This window comes from Mirounga angustirostris, unplaced genomic scaffold (genome assembly GCF_029215605.1).
Source record: "Mirounga angustirostris isolate CCGP_5_RB_7025 unplaced genomic scaffold, mMirAng1.0.hap1 SCAF_8, whole genome shotgun sequence".
Lineage (NCBI taxonomy): Eukaryota > Metazoa > Chordata > Mammalia > Carnivora > Phocidae > Mirounga > Mirounga angustirostris.
Genome location: NW_026991716.1, coordinates 93,560,850 through 93,580,905, shown reverse-complemented (window position 1 = coordinate 93,580,905; position 20,056 = coordinate 93,560,850). Strand labels below are relative to the sequence as shown.

At 38.4% G+C, this 20,056-nt stretch overlaps 1 protein-coding gene across 5 annotated transcripts in view; it reads right to left on the bottom strand.

The window, feature by feature from the left end:
* Positions 1-20,056, bottom strand: part of AFG1L (AFG1 like ATPase) — a 235,383-nt gene that overhangs the window by 152,799 nt on the left and 62,528 nt on the right. For 4 of the 5 annotated variants that reach the window (XM_064597957.1, XM_064597959.1, XM_045865273.3 and 1 more), the window contains one exon: positions 6,175-6,226. In XM_064597957.1, coding sequence (XP_064454027.1) covers positions 6,175-6,226 — 52 coding nt within the window. Of the gene's footprint in view, positions 1-6,174; positions 6,227-10,499; positions 10,532-13,152; positions 13,225-20,056 lie in introns of all 5 variants that reach the window. The other variant, XM_064597960.1, reaches the window with a different exon arrangement.

Below are 20,056 nucleotides of genomic sequence, written 5' to 3'. Positions count from 1 at the left end.
AACACAGAGTGACCATATGATCCACCAACTCCACTTCTGGGTATATACACAAAAGAACTGAAAGCAGGGATTCAGATATTGTTCACCACAGTCAAAAGATGGAAATAACCCAAACATCCATCAACAGATGAACAGATAAAAATTGGACACATATGCTGGAATACTATTCCGCCTTAAAAAGTAATGGAATTCTGATACAGTCTACAACATAAATGAACCCTGAATAAAACTATGGTAGGTGAAATAAGTTAGACACAAAAATTTAAATAATATATGATTCCACTATATATGACATACCTGGAGTAGTCAAATTTACAGGGACAGAAAATTGAATGGTGGTTGCCAGGGCCTGGGACGGAGGGGCATATGGAATGGGGAATTATTGTTTATAGGTAGAGAGTTTCAGTTTGGGAAGATGAAAAATGTTCTGGAGATGGATGGTATAATGGCTGCAAAAGATTTAAAGATCTTTAAAAATGAAGATGAAAATGTTCTGGAGATGGATGGTGTGATGGTTGCAAAATAATGTCAATGTACTTACCGCCACTGAACTTTACAAGTAAAAGTAGTTAAAATGGTAAATTTTATGTTATGTATATTTTGCCACATTAAGAAAAATAATACATTAAAAAAAATACCCTACAATTAACATCATACTTATTAGTGAAAGACTGAACACTTTTCTCCTAAAATTTCACACAAGGCAAGGACATTCACTCTCACTACTTCTATTCAGCATTATACTGGAGTTCCTAGCTAGTGCAATAAGGCAAGAAAAAGAATCAGAAGACATACAAATTGTAAAGGAAAAATTCTTTATTTGCAACAGCATGATTGTATACATAAAAATTCCTAAAGAATCTATCAAATAACCACTAGAGTTTATAACTGAATGTAGCAAGGTCACCAAAAAAATCAATTGATTCTATACACTAGCAGCGATCAGTTGGAAATTAAAATTTTAAAACACAATACCATTTGCAGTGGCATCAGAAAACATAAAATACATAGGAATAAATTTATCAAAAAATATGGCAGAACTCTGCATTACAACCTATAAAACAGCACTGAGAGAAATTAAAGATCTTTAAAAATGAAGAAACATACCATGCCCATAGATTGGAAGACTCAATTTTTATCAAAAAATCAGTATTTATCAAAAACATCAATATTTTAAGTTATGAATTCTTTCCAAATTGATCTATAGATTGAATGTAATCCCAATCAAAATCCCAGGAGGATTTTTTTTTAAAGAAATTAACCAGCCAATTCTAAAATGTGGAAATGCAAAGGTCATAGAATGGCCAAAACGATCTTGAAAAAGACAGAGTTGAAAGACTCCCATTACACCACAGGGATGCATTAGCAAAACCCACGTTGTAGGAAATCCTACAGGACAAATTAGTTTATATATGTATGTGTACATATATATGTGTGTAACAGTGTGAATTTTGCTGATGCATCTCTGTGGTATGATGTCACACATACACACACATACACACACCCACACACACAAAGAGACTAAAGACTTAATCATTAATAGCACACTGGGCGCCTGGGTGGCTCAGTTGGTTAAGCGACTGCCTTCGGCTCAGGTCATGATCCTCGAGTCCCTGGATCGAGTCCTGCATTGGGCTCCCTGCTCAGCAGGGAGCCTGCTTCTCCCTCTGACCCTCTCCCCTTTCATGTGCTCTCTTTCTCATTCTCTCTCTCTCAAATAAATGAATAAAATCTTTTAAAAAAATTAATAGCACACTGAAAACAAACATTTACGACAATTAGAAATCTGAGTATTTAATGAAATTACAAATAATGTTAATTTTTAGAGTGTGAAAATGGTATATACTTAAATCTCTACTTATTTTGTATTCATTCTTTATCTTATTTCTACCAACATCTAATTTTTTTTCCTACTTCTAACAGAGACTAGTAGATATACCCCCAAAATTATTAATATTTGACTTTCCTCAACACCAAACAGTGCTTAGGGAGAATATGAGGGAAATGTTAAGTTCATGACACTACCAAAAAAGGGAGGAAAAAGGTAACAAAGGTCTTTCAAAAATGTAAAATTCTTTCAATGTGGCTATGATAAACACCATTAGATTTAGTATGGTGGGCAAGAGCCCTGTGTATGGTGGAATTTCAGAGATGCTAAAAGATTTCTCTGCCCAAAATCACCAAGTGATCAGCTGGATCACTACAGTTCTATTTCATATATCAAGTTCCAGTGAAATTCTAACTCTTAGAAGCTCTTTTTATTTTTTTTTTAATTTTTTTAAAATTTAAAATCTATTTATTTATTTATTTGAGAGAGAGAGAGAGAGCAAGCACGAGTGGGGAGGGGCAGAGGCAGAGAGAGAAGCAGGCTCCCCACTAAGCAGGGAGCCTGATGTGGGGCTCCATCCCACAACACTGAGATCATGACCTGAGCCAAAAGCAGACGCTTAACAAGCTGAGCCACCCAGGCACCCCTAGAAGACTCTTTTTAAATGCAAATGTTCTGGTGAGGTAACCTACTCATCCAATGGAACCCATTAAAATTTTAGCAAGTAGTTTAGAATAGTTTAGATTAGAAACAGCTTAGAAGTAGTTCAGATATTTAGCTAGAAGGCAGATCCTGGGATAATATGAGTCCAACCAGTTTAAGTAGTAGAGGAGAAAGCTGTGTCCTGTGGAAGGTCCAGCATGAGAAATCCTAATGCCCAAAAAGATGAAACAGCAGGAAAAAACCCTAGCACACCAACATGTAGTAATGGATATTAGAGACACTAGACTAGTGTTTTTCAAACTGCCTCTACAACCAGAATTATCTTTTCATAGACTAGAACAGAATAGAAAATATCCAAATGTATCACACATCAGAGTAAGTTTTCTTTCATAAAACTATTTTTCAGGGGTGTGTGTGTGCATGTGTGCACATGCACACACACATACATACATAGGTCAGAATGTAAAAATATGTTTTACTGTGGGTCATGTTCAAAAATATTTCAGAGCCATCACAAGAGTCTATAAGCTTTGGGTGAGCAAAGGCTGTGTCTGCTTTTATTCACCATTACATCTGCAGAAACAACACACTGCCTGGCACACAGCAAATGTTCAATAAAATTTGTCAAGTGAACACAAGAATGAGGACAGATGTTGAAAAAATGTGGGGAAGAAACCAACACTAAATTTTACCTACTTCACAATTTTGTTTTGGTCTCTATAGTATCCTAAATAAAACCTTGTGTTTTTCTCAAGAGCAGATTTTTACGAGGAAGAGTAATTTATAAAAGCTAAAACTCTTCTAACTCTCAAGCCTATATAGTTATGAAGCCAAAAATGACTACTTGACCATCCCCCTCCCAGTGTTGCCCTTTTCACAGCCAAGCCCCCTGCTGAAGGAGCTGGAAGTGTTGTCCTCCATCATCCAAGCCCAGAATTCAACCAGGAGGCAGCAGAAAAGGGACTGATAAACAAAAATGTACTTTGATCCTCTCCAAATGTACAGGAGGAATCATTAACCCTGCCATCACCACCACAGGCTGCTAGTCAAGAGCTGAAACCTTGTTGTAAGAAAGCCAACTATACTGGGGAGCCTGGGTGGCTCAGTCTGTTAAGCGTCTGCCTTTGGCTCAGGTCATGATCCCAGGGTCCTGGGATCGAGTCCTGCATCGCATCGGGCTCCTTGATCGGCGGGGAGCTTGCTTCTCCCTCTGCCTGCTGCCCCCCCTGCTTGTGCACACTCTCTCTCTCTCCCCCTCTCTGACAAATAAATAAAATCTTTAAAAAAAAAAAGGAGGAAGCCAACTATACGGGTAAGAATGAAGCCACAAAACACTCCTACTGCAGCATTTGGCTTCTGCATGAGATATGCTAAGCATTTTATTAATGAAAACATTTCAAGGTTGAATCATGATGATAAGGTCTCCAGTTTACATATCAACTCTACTGGTTCCCTGGATTGAGGGTCCATCTGAGTCAATCATCTCAACACAAGTAGAATGGAGTGTTCATGTCAGAGCCCAGGGCAAGTACAGGAATAAGGAGCAGAAGGGGGTGCTCTGGAACAGACATCTTTCCCACTGAATCTCTTCAAAATTGAACACCTGTTTCCCAAGTCTAAAAAAGGAAAATAGTAACGAAAAAGAGCTTGTGAGAGCATTCTGAGGCTATTCTCCCAGATAGCAACCCCCCTCCATGCAAAATAAGAATCTGACCTATCCTTTATTACCTGTTTTGTATTTTTTTTAAAGATTTTATTTATTTATTTGACAGAGAGAGAGAGAGAGAGCACATAATCAAGGGGAGGGGCAGAGGGAGAGGGAGAAGCAGACTCCCTGCTGAGCAGGGAACCCAACGCGGGGCTCAATCCCAGGACTCTGGGATCATGACCTGAGCCGAAGGCAGACACTTGACCGACTGAGCCACTCAGGTGTCCTGTTTTGTAAATATTCTAAACTAAACGGAGTACAGTCATAAAAAATGTTCATTTCCCTTCCTACTGTAGAATTCCTTTCTCTTCCCCTCTCTGCAATATAAAGATGTTCTTAACCAAATGTTGCCACACACCCAGCTCTGTGAACAACCACAGATGTTACCATATCCTCTCTAATTCTTTCAAGCACTCAGATGAATTATATTTATCACACCTCCCTTCAATTTATTAGCATATGGCTGTATTTTCCAAACTAAAATCCATTAACTTTTATAGGTTTGGGGTATTATTATTATTTTTTAAGTCCTTTTGCAGAAGTGGAAACAGTTGGGTTTTACTAACCATCTCCATGTATGGTTAAGTGGTTGAAGTAACAGGAGAAACAAAGATATTGATTTTAGCAATGACTAAACATGAAAGTGAAGGTATAGGAAGTAACTGTTCTCCAAAGAGGCAAAGAATGAGAGACAACAGAATGAGACCTGCTAGCAGTACCCAAAGGTGTGGACACATAAAACTGCTCAAACACCTGGCATAAATTGCTTTTTAAATAAGAAGTAAGCCTGCACTGTTCTCAAAAATACCAATTAGCCAATGAACTAAGAAAAAGAACAGCTTGAGCTTCTTTAACAGTTTTCAAATCTGTAAGCTCCAAGAACATAAAGAATCTTAAGGGGCAAGCTCTCTCACTCACTTGTTTATGAATTCACCAATTCTTTTTATTAGACTTGCTAAATAAATAAATGTAAATCTATAAATGTAAAACAGGCATTCAAAAACAAATAAGAGGGAGGACCCAGAAAAGAACAGTTGGATCTTTAAAGCACTATAACTACTTATTTGGCTCCTATTATTTTTCTTGTCCTAAAATTCTTACTAAGATAAGAAACTTTGCCTCTACTTCCTCATAACGCAAATCTGTTATGGCTATAGGGGAGCCTGAGATTTATCAGTTGAGCAGCAAAACTGATTTTGCTATATGTAAATGTGCATTTTTAGTTAGCCAATAAAAGAAATGATTGATAAGCAATAAGACCAGATAAAGTAAGAGCCACCTTCATGACGTCGGTGAAGGTGGGTAAATAGGGAGAGGTTTAGAACTAGGAGAGAAGAATTTGTTTGAAGGAAACTGAAGCCAAAAAACAGACAAGTTCACCAAGAATGAAGTCAGAAAAGAAGCAAGACATTCTTTGATTAGGAAAATCTAAAAAGTAAGCAACAGCTTATAAAGTTTCCAAGAAAACTGTACCCAATATATGGATGTGGGAGACCAAGGAAACATAACCACTCATTCATTAAGAATATCCACTAATAACTCAATGAAAGATAATAGTAACTAAATTGAGGACAAGGGTTTAGATTATGAGTAAAAATATAAGCGGAAATTAAAAGTAAAAAAGAACAACTAATTTTTTTTAAGTATTAGTTGAGTCAAATAGCTTTGAGAAATGAGATTCTTATTTATCTAGTAACCTATTTATAAATGATTACCTTCCCTGAGATCAACTCAGTTTATACACTAAGCAATGTCTGCAGCCTACCATGCTAACCAATCCTAAACTACAGTCGCACCCTGAGAAGAAAAAGAAAAGAAAACTAAGATAATGGCCCTCCTCCCCCCCCCCCATTTTACTTTGCTTCATCCTATTCCCTGGCTGGCAATGGACTGAGGGGTGGAAATGGAAATATCCCTGAGTGAAAGCTGGGAGCCTCCTGTTTAGACCACTCGAAACTTACTTTAACATACTTACCAACGTCTCCATAAACATATAGGCCTCTTGGAGGTCTGCTCCTTGAAAAAAGCTGCAAATTAAGAACAAATTATAAATCTCTTACATGGAAATAATTAAATATCATCACATACAGAGTGTTCCTAACTGTCAGATACAGGACTAAAATGGGCTATTGTACACAATAAGTTAAAATATTTGATGTAAAAGGCTATGAAGCCCAAGTTACATTTTAATGCAGGAGGCAAGAATCATAAAGCCCAGAGCAAGGGCTCTGAAGGGACACAACTTGAGTTTGCATCCCCTACATCATTTAGTAACTAGGTAATCTTCCCCCTCTTTCCTAAATGGGCTCCCCAAACAATAATAGCCTAGACCATTCCCAGCAAGCAAGAGATCAGAAGAATTTTTCTAGAGACACTGAATAGTCTCCAGAAAAAAAGGAAAACAAACAAACAAAAATCTGAAGGTACTTATGTGCAGACTTCTCTTAAAGAAATAACTGGTCCCTATTAGATCACCTTACAGTAGAGCACACCAGTCAACCAACCTCTTACGGATAGAGCCTTCAGTTGGCTTGTTAGTATCTGAAAAGATTCTAAAATGAACTGACACACAACAATCAATAGAAACTTGAAAAGGAAAACATTCAAGATGAAAGCTGGAGACCAGAACAAGGGTACAGAAGGGAGAAAAACTCAGAGGAAACAGGGGCACCTGGGTGGTTCAGTTGGTTAAGCATCCACCTCTTGATCTCGGCTCAGGTCATGATCTCAGGGTCTGGGATCGAGCCCCACGTGGGGCTCCACAATCAGTGCAGAGTCTGCTTGTCCCTCTCCCTCTGCTCCTCTCCCACCCTTGTTCATGCATATGCACTCTCTCTCTCAAATAAATAAAGAAAATCTTTTAAAAATAAAACTGCAATCAACATAATTAACATGCTGGGGAAAATAAGAGAAGCTATTAAAACTGTAAAGCAAGAACAAAATGCAATTTTGAAAAAGGAACATCAAGAACAAAAGAACATTTTGAAATTTAAAATATGGTAGCAGGGGGGCACCTGGCTGGCTCAGTCAGTAGAGCATGTGACTCTTGATCTCAGGGTTATGAGTTCAAACCCCACGTTGAGTGTAGAGATTACTTAAAAATAAAAAAATCTTTTCCTTTTTTAAAGGTATTATTTATTTATTTGACAGAGACAGACACAGCAAGAGAGGGAACATAAGCAGGGGGAGTGGGAGAGGGAGAAGTAGGCTTCCTGCTGAGCAGGGAGCCTGATGCGGGGCTCGATCCCAGGACCCTGGGATCATGACCCTCATGAGCCAAAGGCAGACGTTTAACGAATGAGCCACCCAGGCGCCCCCCAAATAAAAAAATCTTAAAAAAAAAAAGTATGGTAGCAGAAATACAATTTCAGAAAAAGGATTAGAAGATAAACTTGAGGAGCTGTCTCAAAAAAATACAACAAATAAACAGCAACAAGAATACATGGAAAAATATAAGAAAATTACTGGATTAATTCATCAGGAGGTCCAATATCTGACAAAAAAGGAATTCCAGAAAGAGAAAATAGAAGAAAAAGGAGAGGAGGAAGTTATCTAAGAAAGAATGCAAAGATTTTTTCTCAAATCTGAAGGACTTCATTTCTAGATTGGGAGGAAAGAGTAAGTACCCAGCACAGGAAGGGAAATAAAACCTATACCAAGTCCCAATCCTGAAATTTCAGATACCAGGGATACAAAGAACACCCTACAAACATCCTAGGTGGCTTTTCGGGAGGATAACAAAGGGGCAAGGGAACAGATCACAAACAACAGATAAAGACTTGAATAAGATTTGAGGGACAATGATTTCCAATCTAATCCATCCAATCTCTCCATCAAGTACGAAAATGGAAAATTGGCATTCCATACATAGAGGGTCTTAAAAACACCTCCCCGTCAGAAATAGGAACACCTTGACTCCAGAAAAGACAGATGAGCCTGAGAAGGAAGCCCTGGTAAGATGGAGGGTTGCTCTAGAAGCAAAGAGGCACAAGCAGATCAAGAAAGCAATCACGTCCGGAAGGAAACAGGAGGATGGAGGGCTCCAAAGGAAGAAACAAAGTGGAACTTCTCTTTGCCTGATATTATTATCAGCCCTAATAACCATCCTAAATTTTGTTTCACTTAGAAGAGTAATCTTCAAACTCTGCAACAGCTTCTAGAGACCTGTGCAAAAGCCAAGGTAAGCCAGGGCAGAGAGAATTCAGACAGGGTAAAAGCAGAAAGAAGTGAAGGCTATGCCACTTAGCACAAACCAGAGCAGATGTTCGGCAGAGAACATTCTCAAAGGCTATGATATCATCTAGTTTTGATTATACAAAATGCTTTTGTTTTTTAATCTGTGGGTTCACTCCAACATACCTCAGAAACCTCTCTAGCTTTCTTGCTCCTCTTGGCTTTCTCTGAGAACCCAGCCCCTGACTCCAGCACGCCCCTTCCAGAAGAACCTTCCCCATGGTTTAGGCAAAAGGATCTTCTTTGCTTTGATTCTGCCAGCTGGATGCCTTCCCTGTGTTCTTCTGCACATTAACTCTCTCTATTCTTAAATTTCAACGGAAAGCAGATTCTACTCCTGCCAAAACCTCTTAATTTGTTTTGTTTTAAAATCTTATATGTGCCATTCTTGTACACTGGTTATTCTATTTTCAACTTGTCAGAAAAAAGCATTATGCTCTTAAATAATTTTAGAACAGCTTCAAATTGGAAAACTTGCATACAACCTCATAATCTCTAAGTATATTCTATGTATTAGAAATCTTTTGAAAGCAACATTCAGGGGGTGCCCGGGTGGCTCAGTCGTTAAGCGTCTGCCTTCGGCTCAGGTCATGATCCCAGAGTCCTGGGATTGGGTCCCACGTCGGGCTCCCTGCTCAGCGGGAAGCCTGCTTCTCCCTCTCCCACTCCCCCTGCTCGTGTTCCCTCCCTCTCTGTGTCTCTCTCTGTCAAATAAATAAATAAAATCTTAAAAAAAAAAAAAAAGAAAGAAAGCAACATTCTGTATTCTGTGAAGTGTCACAGCAATTCATAATTCTTCACAACACATTTTGCAGGAATAGTCCTGGGTCTACTCTAGTACTATTCACATGATACCATCAATATATGCTAAATAAATGAAGTTCGAGGCAAAAATTTAACAGATTGGGGAAAAAAGATGACATAGAGAGAACTCAATCAATGCTGTCCAAAAAAATATCATTTGGTTCTATCTTCTGTTCTACCCACTCAAACTCAACATATTTTGGAAAGAACATTTTAACAAATATGTTACACTATATATTACACACACATTTTCTAATTATGTAACTATAATATATAACTATAACATGTTAGATACCATCTACCTAAACAATATATACTCTAAGTATTTCCACTTTGAGAGGTAAGCTAATTTTCTCCTAATATATTTTCAGTCTACAAAAAACTATTGAAATTATTTCAAGGGATTTAAAAATCTGTATGTTGGGGCGCCTGGGTGGCTCAGATGGTTAAGCATCTGCCTTCAGCTCAGGTCATGATCCTAGGGTCCTGGGATCGAGCCCCGCATGGGGGGCTTCCTGCTCAGCAGGAAGCCTGCTTCTCCCTCTCCCACTCCCCCTGCTTGTGTTCCCTCTCTTGCTGTGTCTCTCTCTGTCAAATAAAGTCTTTAAAAAAAAAGAAAAGAAATTGCAATCTCACCCATATCTGCACTCATTTTTTCCTCTCTCTCTCCTACGACGAAGTAAGATGATTCTTCTTCCTATGTAACTTTTTATCAATTTCTGGATCTCAGTCCTCACCCCCACCACTTTCCCAGGAACCATGCCCATCAAATTAAATGTTTCACTTCTCTTGTAATCCTTTTCAGCAACAGCTTTATAAATGTGTTCCTGTGAATTTATTTTTATAATCTATTAAGTGTAATGTCTTGTAAGCAAGACATAAACCCAAAAGCTATAATGGAAAAGACAGAAACATTAAAAGCAGTGAAATTAAACATATCTGTTTGGGAAAAAAATGCTAAGAACAGTAAAAAGGCAAGAAAAAAAATCTGGCAATATTACAGACAAGAATTTGTTTCCTTAGTAAGCATAGTTTTTATAAACCGATAAGAAAACAAATACAAATGGCTTAAACATTTGAAAGAATACTTATTCTCCTTCACAATAAAAGAGGTATGTTTTAAAATAACAATGAAGGGCGCCTGGGTGGCTCAGTCGTTAAGCGTCTTCCTTCGGCTCAGGTCATGATCCCAGGGTCCTGGGATCGAGCCCTGCATCGGGCTCCCTGCTCGGCGGAAGGCCTGCTTCTCTCCCTCCCACTTACCCTGCTTGTGTTCTCTCTCTGGCTGTCTCTCCCTGTCAAATAAATAAATAAAATCTTTAAAAAAATAAAATAAAATAAAATAACAATGAAATACTGCCATGACAAAAATCTAAAAGTCTGAGAGAATACAGTACCGTCAAAAATGTAAGGAGACAGGCAGGCTCATAAATTAGTAAGAATATGAACTGCTGCAATCTTTTTTTTTTCATAGCACAGTGAATTTTAATGTCCTCCCCTTTGGGGAGGTCACACTGTACACTTTTTTTTTTTTTTTTTAAGATTTTATTTATTTGAGAGAGAGAGAGTGAGAGACAGAGAGCACGAGAGGGAAGAGGGTCAGAGGGAGAAGCAGACCCCCTGCCGAGCAGGGAGCCCGATGCGGGACCCGATCCTGGGACTCCAGGATCATGACCTGAGCCGAAGGCAGTCGCCCAACCAACTGAGCCACCCAGGCGCCCGTGTACACTTTTGGAGATACCCCTAAAGTTGTCCAGTAATTCCACTTCTGGGTATTTATCCAAAGGAAATGAAAACACTAAGAAAGATATCTGCACCCCCATGTTATTGCTGCACAACCAAGACATGAAAATAACAAAAGTGTCCAAAAATTGAAAATGGATAAAGAAAATATATACATTGGGATATTATTCAGGTATAAAAAAGAAGGAAATCTTGCCATTTGTAACAGCATGGACGGACCTTGAGGGCATTATACTAAGTAAAGTAAATCTGGCAGAAAAAGACATATACTGGGGTGCCTGGCTGGCTCAGTTGGAAGACCCTGTGACTGTTGATCTTGGGGTTGTGAGATCAAGCCCCACGTTGGTGTAGAGATTACTTAAAATAAATAAACTTAAAAAAAAAAAGAAAAACACATATAATGAATAATATCACTTATCTCTGGAATCCCCAAAACAAAAACCAAAAAGTAAAACTCCTAGAACTCTCTAATCAGACAGGCTTCTCAAGTTTAGGAGACTTACTGTAATAACCTAAATCAGAAGGGAGGATAAGAAAAGCAGGTGTCAAAAGAATGTCATTAAAATTGTTTTAAACAATATGGCTAAACTAACAATTGTACAATAAAGAAATGTGCTGTGGGGCACCTGGGTGGCGCAGTCAGTTAAGCGTCCAAATCCTGGCTTTGGCTCAGGTCATGATCTCAGGGTCATGAGACCAGGCTCTCCACTCAACACAGAGTCTGCTTGGGACTCTCTCTCTGTCCCTCCCCAACATGTTCAGTGTCCTTCTCTCTTTCTCTCTCAAGTAAATAAATGAATAAATCTTAAAAAAAAAAAAAAGAACTGTGCTGATATCACCAGCGTTTGGGGTCCTGACTGTTGTGCATTTGGTGATACACTCCAAGCCACTAAGTTTAGTAAAATTTACACTTTGAAGTTTATATACAGTATATAAAAGCTGATTTTCACCCAAAGAATCTTTTGAACATGGGGTTTACATTTTAAAAAGTAAACATCCAAACATTCTATCAAAATTTTATGAGACATAACCAATGCAAAGTGTGAATCCAAACACACACACACACACACACACACACAGTTAAAGGGATATTTAGGGAACAACTGAAGAAATTTAAATGTGGGCTTCATATTTAGGGTTGCAAGATGAAATACACAATGTCCAGTTAAATGGGAATTTCAGATTAACATCAAATAATTTTTTAGTATGTATGTATGTGTGTGTGTGTATCTCCCAAATATTGCAAGAGATATACATACACTAAAAAAGTATTATTTATCTGAATAACATACCTGGACATCCTGTGTTTTTCTTTGGTAAAATCAAGCAACTCTATTTTAGATAATATTATCATATCAATGTTAAATTTCTTGGGTGTGATAATGGTAATACAGTTATGCAGGAGGATGTCCTTGTTAGGAAATACATAATGATGTTTTAAAGGGTCGAGTGTTATTATGTTGCAACTTTCAGCTAATTAAAGAAAATTATATATATATTTACAGAGAAAAACCAAATGGGGCAAAATGTTAACCATTCATGGATTTAAGTGTATTGTTGAAATTTTTCAAAATAAAACGTTGTGGGGGAGGGAATTTGAGGAGTCCAATATGGCGGAGGAGTAGGAGACCTTAGCTTCCTCTGGTCCCAGGAATTCAGCTAGGTAGCTATCAAATCATTCTGAACACCTGTGAATTTAACTGGGAAATTGAAGAATAGCTGCAACTCTACAAATAAAAAAGCAACCACTTTCTGCAAGGTAGGAGGTACAGAGAAGTCAATCTGAGGCAATAAATGGATAGATAAACAGGGAAGGGGGGTAAACCTCCATCAGCCAGCACTGGAAAGTGATATAGCAGCTGAGCACAAAATCAAAACTTTAAAAACTCTGTTCCCTTGAGGGACATCCCTGCCTGAAAGATGCTCAGGTGTGAAGCAGGGCAGAATCCTAGGTGGGACAGTATGGTCTCAGGATCCCCAGGGACACAGGAAGACCGGGGATGCCTGAGTGCGGCAGAGTCCCCAGGCATCTGAGCAAGAAAGCCAGCTGCAATCAGTGAGCCCAGGAGTGGGATCTCAGTTTATTCCATAAACCAGCATGTTAGCACGACCACTCTCCAAGCAGGGGCCCAGCAAGCAGCAGAACTACCATGAGATCCTCCCACTTCCTCACCTGGGGAGGAAAGGTGCAGGTGTGCACGGCAGAAGTTTGCTGGGTTTGGAGGCTCCAAACAGGATCCCATGCCTGAGAGAGAAATGCTTGGTCACAGGCTGGGTGAACACAGAGTGCAGAAAGAGACCAGGAAGACAGGAGCGATTGACAGTTTTTCCCTGAGAATGCACTGAGGAGTGGGGCTCCGAGATTTCAGCTCTGGGGCTGCAGATTGAGAGGCTGCCATTTTCATTCTCATCCCCTAAAGAGGCTCAGAAAGCCTTCAGGGAACAAAAGCCACATAGAGGAATCCAGAACAGCATACTTAGCCTGGCCCCCCTGGCAAGGGCAGTGCAATTCCACCTGGGGCAAAGGCACCTGAGATTCAGCACAACAGGCCCCTCCCTCAGAAGATCAGCAAGAATATCCGGCCAAGACCAAGTTTACTGATCACACAGAACTGCAAAACTCCAGCACTAGGGGAAAAATTATATAAAATTCATGGGGTTTTCCCCATGATTCTTTAGTCCTTCAATTTTAATTTTTTTTCTCTTTCCATTTTTTTTTCCCCTAAGATTTTATTTATTTATTTGACAGAGAGAGAAAGAGCGAGAGCAGGAACACAAGCAGGGGGAGTGGGAGAGGGAGAAGCAGGCTTCCCGCTGAGCAGGGAGCCCGATGTGGGACTTGATCCCAGGACCCTGGGATCATGACCTGAGCTGAAGGCAGATGCTTAACGACTGAGCCCCCCAGGCACCCTCTCTTTCCTTTTTCAACCAATTTATTTTATCAACTCTTTTTTTTAAATCTTTTTTAATTTTCTTTTTTACACTTACACCCTATCCTTTTGTTGTATTTAATTTTATTTTTGTATATATAAGTTTTTCTTTTTTTACAATTTTTGGATGCAGTTTCTTCTGACAAACAGACCAAAATACATCGAGAATCTAGTGTATTGCTCTGTTCTCTTCACCCGTCTGATCATATTCTTTTCTTTTTGTTAAAGTCGTTTTTAATTTCCATCTTTACACTTACATTCTACCCTTTTGATGTAATTAATTTTATTTTTGTGTGTATATATATATGTATATATATATGTGTGTATATATATATGTATATATATATATATATGTTTTTCTTTCTTTACAATTTTAGGATGTAGTTTCTTCTAACAGAACAAAATACACTCAGGATATAATGTACTGCTCTGTTCTGTTCCCCTGTTTATACCCCTTTTTTTTGTCTTTTAATTTTCATTTTTACAGTTACATTCTATCCTTCCAATGTATTTAATTTTATTTTTCTACACACATAAGTTTTTCTTTCTTTACAATTTTGGGATGTAGTTTTCTAACAAACAGACCAAAATACACACAGGATCCAGTGTATTACTCTGTTCTATTCACTTGTATGATTATATTCTTTTTTTTTTTAATATTTTTTTCAGTTTCAGGTCTCTTCTGATTTGTTTCATGTATATTTCTTTGGAGTCGTTGTTGCCATTTTAATATTCTGTTCTCTCCTTCATCTATTCTTCTCTGGACAGATTGACAAGTTGGAAAAACTCACCTCAGAAAAGAGAACAAGAGGCAGTACTGACTGCCAGGGACCTAATCCATATGGATATAAGTAAGATGTTGGAACTAGAGATCAGAATAACGATTATAAAGATACTAGCTGGGCTTGAAAAAAAAGCATAGAAGACACTAGAGAATCCCTTTCTGGAGAAATAAAAGAACTAAAATCTAATCAAGTTAAAACAAAAAGGCTATTAATAAGATACAATAAAAAATGGAGGCTCTAACTTGTGAGGCAGAAGAGAGAATTAGTGATATAGAAGACAAAATGATGGAGAATAAAGAAGCTGAGAAAAAGAGAGATAAACAACTACTGGATCACGAGGGGATAATTCAAGAGATAAGTGATACCATAAAGCGAAACAATATTAGGATAACTAGGATTCCACAAGAAGCGGAAAGGGGGGCAGGCAGAAGGTATACTGGAGCAAATTATAGCAGAGAACTTCCCTAAACTGGGGAAGGAAACAGGCATTCAGGTCCAGGAGGCACAGAGAACCCCCTTCAAAATCAATAAAAATAGGTCAACACCTTGACATAGAATAGTGAAACTTGCAAATCTCAGAGACAAAGAGAAAATCCTAAAAGCAGCTTGGGACAAGAGGTCCATAACCTACAAGGACTATCAGCAGACCTATCCACAGAGACCTGGCAGGCCAGAAAGGATTGGCATGATATATTCAGAGTGCTAAATGAGAAAAATATGTAGCCAAGAATACTCTATCCAGTAAAGATGTCATTCAAAATAGAAGGAGAGATAAAAAGCTTCCAGGACATACAAACTAAAAGAATGTGATCACTAAACCAGCCCTGCAAGAAATATTAAAGGAGATCCTTTAAGCGAAGAGAGAGCTCAAAAGTAACATAGACCAGAAAGGAACAGAGACAATATACACAAATAGTGACTTTACGGGTAATATAATAGCACTAAATTCATATCTTTCAATAGTTATTCTGAATGTGAATTGGCTAAATGCCCCCAGTCAAAAGACACAGGTATCAGCTTGGATAAAAAAGCAAGAACCCGGGCGCCTGGGTGGCTCAGTCGGTTGAGCGACTGCCTTCGGCTCAGGTCCTGATCCTGGAGTCCCGGGATCGAGCCCCGCATCAGGCTCCCTGCTCGGCGGGGAGCCTGCTTCTCCCTCTCCCACTCCCCCTGCTTGTGTTCCTGCTCTGGCTATCTCTCTCTGTCAAATAAATAAAATCTTTAAAAAAAAAATCTTTAAAAAAAAAAAAAAAAAAAAGCAAGACCCATCAATCTGCTGGCTGCAAGAGACTCATTTTAGACCCAAAGACACTTCCAGATTGAAAGTGAGGGTGTGGAAAAATCATTTATCATGCTAATGGACAGCAAAAGAAAGTTGGGTAGTAATCTTTATATCAGACAAATTAGATTTTAAACCAAAGACTGTAATAAAAGATGAGGAGGGACACTATATCATAATTAAAGGGTCTCTCCAACAAGATGTAACAATTATAAATATTTATACCCCTAACATGGGGCAGCCAATTATATAAACCAATTAATAACAAAATTAAAGAAACACATTGATAATAATACAAGAATTGTAGGGGGCGGTAACAACCCACTCACAGCAATGGACAGATTATCTACATAGAAGATCAACAAGGAAACAAGGGCTTTAAATGACTCACTGGATCAGCTGGACTTAACAAATATATTCAGAGCATTTCATCCTAAAGCAGCAGAATACATATGCTTTTTGAGTGCATATGGAACATTCTCCAGAATAGATCACATACTGGGTCACAAATCAGACCTGAACCAGTATGAAAAGACTGAGATCATACCATTCATATTTTCAAACCACAATGCTATGAAACTTGAAGTCAACCACAAGAAAAAATTTGGAAGGACCACAAATGCAGGTTAAAGAACATCCTACTAAAGAATGCATGGGTCAACCAGGACATTAAAGAAGAATTTTAAATATTCATGGAAACAAATGAAAATGAAAACACAACTGTTCAAAACCTTTGGGATGCAGCAAAGGTGGTCCTAAGAGGGAAGTATATAGCAATACAAGTCTTTCTCAAGAAACAAGAAAGGTCTCAAATACACACGCTAACCTTACACCTAAAGGAGCTGGAGAAAGAACAGCAAATAAAGCCTAAACCCAGCAGGAGAAGAGAATTAATAAAGATTAGAGCAAAAACAAATGAAATAGAAACCAAAAGAACAGAACACATCAACAAAATTAGGAGCTGGTTCTTTTAAAGAATTAATTAAGATTGATACACCCCTGGCCAGACTTATCAAAAAGAAAAGAGAAAGGACCCAAATAAATAAAATCATGAATGAAAGAGATCACAACCAACACTGAAGAAATACAAACAATTATAAGAACATATTATGAGTAACTATATGCCAACAAATCAGGCAATCTGGAAGAACTGGATGCATGCCTAGGGATGTATAAACTACCAAAACTGAACCAGGAAGAAATAGGAAACCTGAACAGACCCCAAACCAGCAAGAAAATTGAAGCAATAATCAAAAATCTCCCAACAAACAAGAGCCCAGGGCCAGATGGCTTCCCAGGGGAATTCTACCAAACATTTAAAGAAGAATACATACCTATTCTTCTGAAGCTGTTCCAAAAAATAGAAATGGAAGGAGAACTTCCAAAGTCATTTTATGAGGCCAGCATTACCTTGATTCCAAACCCAGACAAAGACCCAACCGAAAAGGAGAATTAGAGACCAATATTCCTGATGAACATGGATGCCAAAATTCTCACCAAGATACTAGCCAACAGGATTCACCACGACGAAATGGGATTTATTCCTGGGCTGCAAGGTGGTTCAACATCTGCAAATCAATCAATGTGATACACTACATTAACAAAACAAAGGACAAGAACCATATGATCCTCTCAATACACGCAGAAAAAGCACTTGACAAAGTACAGCATCCTTTCTTGATCAAAACTCTTCACAGTGTAGGGATAGAGGAAAATACCTCAATAACATAAAAGCCATAATACGAAAAGCCCACAGAATATCATTCTCAGTGGGGAAAAACTGAGAGCTTTTCCCCTAAGATCAGGAACAATGGCAGGGATGTCCACTCTCACCACTGCTGTTCAACATAGTAATAGAAGTCCTAGCCTCAGACAACAAAAGGAAATAAAAGGCATCTGAATCAGCAAGAAGAAGTCAAATTCTCACTCTTCACTGATGACATGATACTCTATCTGGAAAACCCAAAAGACTCTACTCCAAAATGGCTAGAACTCACAGGAATTCAGCAAAGTGGCAGGATATAAAATCAATGCACAGAAATCAGTTGCATTTCTATATACTAACAATGAGACAGAAGAAAGAGAAATTAAGGAATCGATCCCATTTAAAATTGCATCAAAAACCATAAGATACCTAGCAATAAACTTAACCAAAGAGGCAACGGATCTGTACTCAGAAATCTATAGAACACTCATGAAAGAAATTGAGGAAGACACAAAGAAATGGGAAAACATTCCATATTCATGGATTAAAAGAACAAATATTGTTAAAATGTCTATGCTACCTAGAGCAATCTACACATTCAATGCAATCCCCATCAAAATACCATCAACTTTTTTCACAGAGCTGGAACAAATAATCCTAAAATTTGTATGGAACCAGAAAAGACCCCAAATAGTCAAAGGAATGTTGAAAAAGAAAACCAAAGCTGGTGGCATCACAGTTCCAGACTTCAAGCTCTATTACAAAGCTGTAATCATCAAGGCAGTATGGGACTGGCACAAAAACAGACACATAGATGAATGAAACAGAATAGAGAGCCCAGAAATGGACCCTCAACTCTATGGTCAACTAATCTTTGACAAAGCAGGAAAGAATATTCAATGGAAAAAAGACAATCTCTTCAACAAATAGTGTTGGGAAAATTGGACAGCCACTTGCAGAAGAATGAAACTGGACTATTTCCTTACACAATACACAAAAATGGACTCAAAATGGATGAAAGACCTAAATGTGAGACAGGAATCCATCAAAATCCTAGAGGAGAACACAGGCAGCAACCTCTTTGACCTCAGCCACAGCAACTTCTTGCTAGACACGTCTCCAAAGGCAAGGGAAGCAAAGGCAAAAATGAACTACTGGGACTTCATCAAGATAAAAAGCTTTTGAACAGAAAAGGAAACAGTCGACAAAACCAAAAGACAACCGACAGAATGGGAGAAGATATTTGCAAATGTCTTATCAGATAACAGGCTAATATCCAAGATTTATAAAGAACTTATCAAACTCAACACCCAAAAGACAAATAATCCAATCAAGAAATGGGCAGAAGACATGAACAGACATTTCTCCAAAGAAGACATACAAATTACCAACAGACACACGAAAAAATGTTCAACATTACTCGGCATCAGGGAGAAACAAATCAAAACCACAATGAAGTACCACCTCACACTTGTCAGAATGGCTAAAATTAACCACTCAGGAAACGACAGATGTTGGTGAGGATGCAGAGAAAGGGAAACCCTCCTACACTGTTGGTGGGAATGCAAGCTGGTGCAGCCACTCTGAAAAACAGTATGGACGTTCTTCAAAAAGTTGAAAATAGAGCTACCCTACGACCCTTTCATCCATTTTGCACTACTGGGTATTTACCCCAAAGACACAAATGTAGTGATCCAAAGGGTTACGTGCTCCCCAATGTTTATAGCAGCAATGTCCACAATAGCTAAAATTTGGAAAGAGCCCAGATGTCCATCAACAGAGGAACAGATAAAGATGTGGTGTGTGTGTGTGTGTGTGTGTGTGTGTATATATATATTTGGAATATTAGTCATCAAAAGAAGTGATATCTTGCCATTTGCAATGATGTGGATGGAACTAGAGGGTATTATGCTAAGCAAAATAAGTCAGAGAAAGACAATTATCATATGATCTCACTCATATGTGGAATTTAAGAAACAAAACAGAGGATCATAGGGGAAGAGAAGAAAAAATAAAACAAGACAAAATCAGAGAGGGAGACAAACCATAAGAGAACTCTTAATCATAGGAAACAAACTGAGGGTCGCTAGAGGGGAGGGGGGTTGAGGGATGGGGTAACTAGGTGATGGACATTAAGGAGGGCATGTGACAGGGGCGCCTGGGTGGCTCAGTTGGTTAAGGAGGGCATGTGATATAATAAGCACTGGGTATTATATAAGACTGATGAATCACTGACCTCTACCTCTGAAACTAATACATTTTATGTTATAATTAATAAATTTAGATTAAAAAATATATATATATATATTAAAAAATAAGAGGGGCACCTGAGTGGCTCAGTCAGTTAAGCGTCTGCCTTCGGCTCAGGTCATGATCCC